Below are 7,500 nucleotides of genomic sequence, written 5' to 3'. Positions count from 1 at the left end.
CCACCGACGGGCAGGTCCTCGAGACGGCTCCGTGGGAAGTGCTCATCATTCGTAAGTTTTTTGGCGAAGGGAGAGGGTTTTCTTTGTTGGGAGGGGGGGGAGGGGACAGGAGACGGGGGTGGGTGGGTAGGGAAAGGGGAGATGGGGAAGGGAAATGAGGGAGATGGAGGGGTGGAGGAGGGAAGGTGAGGGAGAGATGGGAAGGTAAAATGGGGGAGGTGGGGGTGGAGGAGGTAGCGGGGGATGGGGAAGGAAAATGAGGGAGATGGGGATGGAGGAGGGAGCGGAGGGTGGAGAAAGGAAGAAGGGGGTGGAGGAGGGGGCGGAGGAGAGGAAAAGGGGAGATGGGGAAGGAAAATGAGGGAGATGGGGGGTGGAGGAGGGAGCGGGGGAAGGGGAAAGGGAGAAGGGGGTGGAGGAGGGAGCGGGGGAGATGAGGAAGGAAAATGAGGGAGATGGGAAGTGGAGGAGGGAAAGTGGGGGAGAGATGAGGAAGGAAAAATGTGGGAGGTGGGGAGAGGAGATCGAGGAGGGAATGTGTGGGAGAGTAGAAGGGAAGGGGAGATGAGGAGGTAAGATGAGAGTAGATAAGGGAGGGGAGAGACGAAGGAGAGAAGATAAGAGTGAGGAGACAACTGCTAAGTCTAAACAGCATCCGCGGGGCACGATCTGTGAATGAAGGAAGCACGATATGCCTGACCCACGCATTCATTATAACAACGCGCATTCTTGGTGGAGAAATTGTCTAGGGTCTCCAGTTATATTTCCTGTGAGGTAGCGCTGGTATAAATCTCTTTGTCTAACCATGTTATCTGCATATATCTGTATTTTATAACCCACTATCGTTCTACTTCCCTTCTCCTTTTCTCCCTCCCCACCTTTCGCTTCCTGTCTCCTCCTCTCACCTCCCCCCCCCCTCTTCCTCTCATCTCCCCCCCCCTCTTCCTCTCACCTCCCCCCTTCAAAATATTAAACAAAGCTTCAGCCTTTATCTTGCCAACGAAAATTGACCTTGTTTGAAATATTGCATAACAAAGGACACATATTTAAGAGTTGTTGTGATGACAAGCAACTGCCGAAGAAGAAACTATATTAATTGCTATTTAAAATCATCAGAACAAAACATTTTTTAAGGAGTAAAACAAATCTGGGATAATATCAATGAGTCTTTAAAACTAAATTAGTGAAAAGTTAACAACATTGTTCGCTAATGTGATTACTGGCCTCCTTCCCCTCTTCCTTTCTTCTCTCTCTCTCTCTCTCTCTCTCTCTCTCTCTCTCTCTCTCTCTCTCTCTCTCTCTCTCTCTCTCTCTCTCTCTCTCTCTCTCTCTCTCTCTCCCTCTCTCTCCCTCTCCCTCCCTCCCTCCCTCCCTCCTTCCCTTCCTCCCTCCCTCCCTCCCTCCCTCCCTCCCTCCCTCCCTCCCTCACTCCCTCACTCTCACTCCCTCACTCTCACTCCCTCACTCTCTCTCCTCCCTCCCTCCCTCCCTCCCTCCCGCCCTCACTCTCACTCCCTCTCCCTCTCCCTCCCTCCCTCTCCTCCCTCCCTCCCTCCCTCCCTCCCTCCCTCCCTCCCTCCCTCCCTCCCTCTCTCCCTCTCTCTCTCTCTCTCTCTCTCTCTCTCTCTCTCTCTCTCTTTCTTTCTCTCTCTCTCTCACTCTCTCTCTCTCTCTCTCTCTCTCTCTCTCTCTCTCTCTCTCTCTCTCTCCCTACCTACCTACCTACCTATCTACCTACCTACCTACCTACCTACCTACCTACCTACTTGCTTACCTACCTATTTATCGATCTACCTACCTACCCACCTAACCTATCCATCTACCTCAGGGGTTCCCATCCTAGAAATATGAAATATGACGTTGAATTAAACTGAACTTTATCTCACCTACTTGTCATTATATCTCACATATCAATATATTATAATCTCATAACGTGTTCTTGGCCTGTCGCTGTTGGTACCATTATACTATTCATAACTATCAGTGGCGGAATCTGAAAAGATGCCAATGAGAGTATTATACATTGAAAAAGATTGGGATCCACTGATCTACCTATCTCTCCATCTCCCTCTTTATTTCTATCTCCCTCAGACCTACCTATCTCTCAATCTAGCCATCTCCCTCTCTATCTCTATCTATCTCTTACTCTATTTCCATTTATCTTTCTTTATCTATTTCTATCTATCTCTATCTCCTCCCTCAGACCTACCTATCTTTCAATCTAGCCATCTCCCTCTCTCTGTCTATTTCTTTCTCTATCTTTCTCTATCTATTTCCCTCTCTATCTCTATCTATCTCTTTCTCTATCTCTGTCTGTATCTCAATCCATTTCTATCTTCTCCCTCAGACCTACCTGTCTCTCAATCTAGCCATCTCCCTCTATATCTCTATCTATTTCTTTTTCTATCTCTATCTTTATCTATATATATCTGTTGCTGTTTTTCTATCTTTATCTTTATCTATTTCTATCTATCTCTATCTCCTCCCTCAGACCTCCCTATCTCTCAATCTAGCCATCTCCCTCTCTCTGTCTATCTATTCCTTTCTCTGTCTTTATCTATTTCTATTTCTATCTCATTATCGCTATCTGATCTATCTCTATCTCCTCCCTCAGACCTACCTGTCACTCAATCTAGCCATCCCCCTCTCTCTATCTCTATCTCTTTATATCTGTTGCGGTTTCTCTATGTCTATCTTTATCTATTTCTATCTTTATTTATCTCTGTCTATCTCTATCTCCTCCCTCAGACCTACCTGTCTCTCAATCTAGCCATCTCCCTCTCTATCTCCATCTCTATATTGTTGCTGTTGCTCTATCTCTGTCTTTATCTATTTCTATCTTTATTTATCTCTGTCTATCTCTATCTCCTCCCTCAGACCAGACATCGAACCGCATCGACAACGAACTCTCCGGTGACATTTCCGCATGCAGGATCCGGAGCAGCATGACCGTCTATGCAGTGTATCCGGAGCCGACGGTGCACAGCGGCCTCTACTCGGCGGACAGGGGCGGGTTCTTCGACCAGGTCACGCCCCTCGAGTGGCACAAGATCGTCTACGACAACCAATCCGTTGCTTATTCGTACTATGAGAAGGTCTTCCAGGTGTGCGAATAGTGATGGGTGGTTTGGTGTGTGGTTGGTTGGCGTGGTTTGGGGGTTGGATGGTTGAATTTATTTTTCTTTCTGGTTTTGTATGTCTCTCTCTCTCTCTCTCTCTCTCTCTCTCTCTCTCTCTCTCTCTCTCTCTCTCTCTCTCTCTCTCTCTCTCTCTCTCTCTCTCTCTCTCTCTCTCCTCTCCCTCTCTCTCCCTCTCTCTCTCCCTTCTCCCTTCTCCCTTCTCCCTCACCCTCTCTCCCTCCCTCCCCCACTCGTTCTCTTCTCTTCCCTCTCACCCTCTGCCCCACTTTTTCCTTACCTGTTATCATTTTGTCTTCAAACTTTCTATGTGTCATCTTTTATGTTCGATTCACTTATCATTCAACAAGCTGCTGTTGACTACCCTGAGGGTTTTTTCTCTTGAAATTTTCTTGGGCGAGATAAGACGTTATCATCATATTGCACAATGGGACCCTGCCGTACTGCATGACTTGATTTCTGTCTATTCTTATATAACTTTTTTTTTCTCTCTCTCCTCTGTCTTGTTTTTCATACTTCTTAACGGGTGAATCGCATTTTATTCCATTCCATTTGATTTATTTTTATTATTATCTTTTTTCTTGGTATTTTGATTTATTTGACGTTCTCTTCTTACTTTCTTGACATTTTTCTTCATTTTACTTTCTTGATAATTTAAAATTTATTTGATATTCTCTCCTTACTCTCCTGGCATGTTGGTCTACTTAACATACTCATTTTACTTTCTTGATATTTTGACTTATTTAATATTCTCTTCTCATTTTCTTTCGTATTTTCTCTATTAACAGATAGATGCGGACACTCCCCTTGACACCGTGTTCCTGACAACAGTGGGCGTGACCAAGAGTGACAACAACTACATTTCTCTCGAGACCAAAAGATCCTACGACCAGACGTGTTAGTCATTTTTGGAAAATTCTGTCAGTTTTCAGAACCAACAATATGCGCTTTATTTTCTTTTTGGACGTCTTTATATATGAGTATATGTGCACACGTGTGTTCATATAGATATGCATATACTCGTTTTTTTATTTTTTTTTTCTCTGAGAAATGTAAAGAAGAAAAGTGAGAGAAATTTAATTCAGTAACATTTGTCGATAGAATGCCATTGACAAAAATAATTGACATAAAATCAAATTAATCAGTTATTAAATCAACACCACAGGGCAAGAGCGCGGGTGTGCTCCTCTGAGGACTCAGGAGTACCAGGTGGTTCACTACAGCACTGACCGAACCACCTGTCGGGGCAAGAGGATGCCAACTGGACCGGATCCACTCACGGTATGGCTGTTTATGTTCATCTCCCTCATTAGTAGCTTGTGTTCGTGTGATAGCCCTGTGAACTAATTGTTTCATGTTCATCTCCCTCATCTGTAGTTTGTGTTCGTGTGATAGCCCTGTGAACTAATTGTTTCATGTTCATCTCCCTCATCTGTAGTTTGTGTTCGTGTGATAGCCCTGTGAACTAATTGTTTCATGTTCATCTCCCTCATCTGTAGTTTGTGTTCGTGTGATAGCCCTGTGAACTAATTGTTTCATGTTCATCTCCTTCATTAGTAGCTTGTGTTCGTGTGATAGCCCTGTGAACTAATTGTTTCATGTTCATCTCCTTCATTAGTAGCTTGTGTTCGTGTGATAGCCCTGTGAACTAATTGTTTCATGTTCATCTCCTTCATTAGTAGCTTGTGTTCGTGTGATAGCCCTGTGAACTAATTGTTTCATGTTCATCTCACTCATCTGTAGCTTGTGTTCGTGTGATAGCCCTGTGAACTAATTGTTTCATGTTCATCTCCTTCATTAGTAGCTTGTGTTCGTGTGATAGCCCTGTGAACTAATTGTTTCATGTTCATCTCCCTCATCTGTAGCTTGTGTTCGTGTGATAGCCCTGTGAACTAATTGTTTCATGTTCATCTCCCTCATCTGTAGTTTGTGTTCGTGTGATAGCCCTGTGAACTAATTGTTTCATGTTCATCTCCTTCATCTGTAGTTTGTGTTCGTGTGATAGCCCTGTGAACTAATTGTTTCATGTTCATCTCCTTCATCTGTAGTTTGTGTTCGTGTGATAGCCCTGTGAACTAATTGTTTCATGTTCATCTCCCTCATCTGTAGTTTGTGTTCGTGTGATAGCCCTGTGAACTAATTGTTTCATGTTCATCTCCTTCATTAGTAGCTTGTGTTCGTGTGATAGCCCTGTGAACTAATTGTTTCATGTTCATCTCCCTCATCTGTAGCTTGTGTTCGTGTGATAGCCCTGTGAACTAATTGTTTCATGTTCATCTCCTTCATTAGTAGCTTGTGTTCGTGTGATAGCCCTGTGAACTAATTGTTTCATGTTCATCTCCCTCATCTGTAGCTTGTGTTCGTGTGATAGCCCTGTGAACTAATTGTTTCATGTTCATCTCCCTCATCTGTAGTTTGTGTTCGTGTGATAGCCCTGTGAACTAATTGTTTCATGTTCATCTCCCTCATCTGTAGCTTGTGTTCGTGTGATAGCCCTGTGAACTAATTGTTTCATGTTCATCTCCTTCATCTGTAGTTTGTGTTCGTGTGATAGCCCTGTGAACTAATTGTTTCATGTTCATCTCCTTCATCTGTAGCTTGTGTTCGTGTGATAGCCCTGTGAACTAATTGTTTCATGTTCATCTCCCTCATCTGTAGTTTGTGTTCGTGTGATAGCCCTGTGAACTAATTGTTTCATGTTCATCTCCTTCATTAGTAGCTTGTGTTCGTGTGATAGCCCTGTGAACTAATTGTTTCATGTTCATCTCACTCATCTGTAGCTTGTGTTCGTGTGATAGCCCTGTGAACTAATTGTTTCATGTTCATCTCCTTCATTAGTAGCTTGTGTTCGTGTGATAGCCCTGTGAACTAATTGTTTCATGTTCATCTCCTTCATCTGTAGTTTGTGTTCGTGTGATAGCCCTGTGAACTAATTGTTTCATGTTCATCTCCCTCATCTGCAGCTTGTGTTCGTGTGATAGCCCTGTGAACTAATTGTTTCATGTTCATCTCCTTCATTAGTAGCTTGTGTTCGTGTGATAGCCCTGTGAACTAATTGTTTCATGTTCATCTCCCTCATCTGTAGTTTGTGTTCGTGTGATAGATAGCCCTGTGAACTAATTGTTTCATGTTCATCTCCTTCATCTGTAGTTTGTGTTCGTGTGATAGCCCTGTGAACTACTTGTTTCATGTTCATCTCCTTCATCTGTAGTTTGTGTTCGTGTGATAGCCCTGTGAACTAATTGTTTCATGTTCATCTCCCTCATCTGCAGTTTGTGTTCGTGTGATAGCCCTGTGAACTAATTGTTTCATGTTCATCTCCTTCATTAGTAGCTTGTGTTCGTGTGATAGCCCTGTGAACTAATTGTTTCATGTTCATCTCCCTCATCTGTAGCTTGTGTTCGTGTGATAGCCCTGTGAACTAATTGTTTCATGTTCATCTCCTTCATTAGTAGCTTGTGTTCGTGTGATAGCCCTGTGAACTAATTGTTTCATGTTCATCTCCCTCATCTGTAGCTTGTGTTCGTGTGATAGCCCTGTGAACTAATTGTTTCATGTTCATCTCCCTCATCTGTAGTTTGTGTTCGTGTGATAGCCCTGTGAACTAATTGTTTCATGTTCATCTCCCTCATCTGTAGCTTGTGTTCGTGTGATAGCCCTGTGAACTAATTGTTTCATGTTCATCTCCTTCATTAGTAGCTTGTGTTCGTGTGATAGCCCTGTGAACTAATTGTTTCATGTTCATCTCCTTCATCTGTAGCTTGTGTTCGTGTGATAGCCCTGTGAACTAATTGTTTCATGTTCATCTCCTTCATCTGTAGCTTGTGTTCGTGTGATAGCCCTGTGAACTAATTGTTTCATGTTCATCTCCTTCATCTGTAGCTTGTGTTCGTGTGATAGCCCTGTGAACTAATTGTTTCATGTTCATCTCCCTCATCTGTAGTTTGTGTTCGTGTGATAGCCCTGTGAACTAATTGTTTCATGTTCATCTCCTTCATTAGTAGCTTGTGTTCGTGTGATAGCCCTGTGAACTAATTGTTTCATGTTCATCTCACTCATCTGTAGCTTGTGTTCGTGTGATAGCCCTGTGAACTAATTGTTTCATGTTCATCTCCTTCATCTGTAGCTTGTGTTCGTGTGATAGCCCTGTGAACTAATTGTTTCATGTTCATCTCCTTCATCTGTAGCTTGTGTTCGTGTGATAGCCCTGTGAACTAATTGTTTCATGTTCATCTCCCTCATCTGTAGTTTGTGTTCGTGTGATAGCCCTGTGAACTAATTGTTTCATGTTCATCTCCTTCATTAGTAGCTTGTGTTCGTGTGATAGCCCTGTGAACTAATTGTTTCATGTTCATCTCACTCA

At 43.3% G+C, this 7,500-nt stretch overlaps 1 protein-coding gene across 5 annotated transcripts in view; it reads left to right on the top strand.

Annotated features, from left to right (window-relative positions):
- Positions 1-7,500, top strand: part of LOC113807147 (uncharacterized) — a 21,959-nt gene that overhangs the window by 9,904 nt on the left and 4,555 nt on the right. For all 5 annotated transcript variants that reach the window (XM_027358358.2, XM_027358359.2, XM_027358360.2 and 2 more), the window contains exons 4-7: positions 1-51; positions 2,878-3,104; positions 3,926-4,034; positions 4,303-4,418. The exon at positions 1-51 is cut by the window's left edge and continues 108 nt beyond it. In XM_027358358.2, coding sequence (XP_027214159.2) covers positions 1-51; positions 2,878-3,104; positions 3,926-4,034; positions 4,303-4,418 — 503 coding nt within the window. The remainder of the gene's footprint in view (positions 52-2,877; positions 3,105-3,925; positions 4,035-4,302; positions 4,419-7,500) is intronic.

This window comes from Penaeus vannamei, chromosome 30 (assembly GCF_042767895.1).
Source record: "Penaeus vannamei isolate JL-2024 chromosome 30, ASM4276789v1, whole genome shotgun sequence".
NCBI lineage: Eukaryota > Metazoa > Arthropoda > Malacostraca > Decapoda > Penaeidae > Penaeus > Penaeus vannamei.
This window is presented reverse-complemented; position numbering and strand designations above follow the sequence as displayed.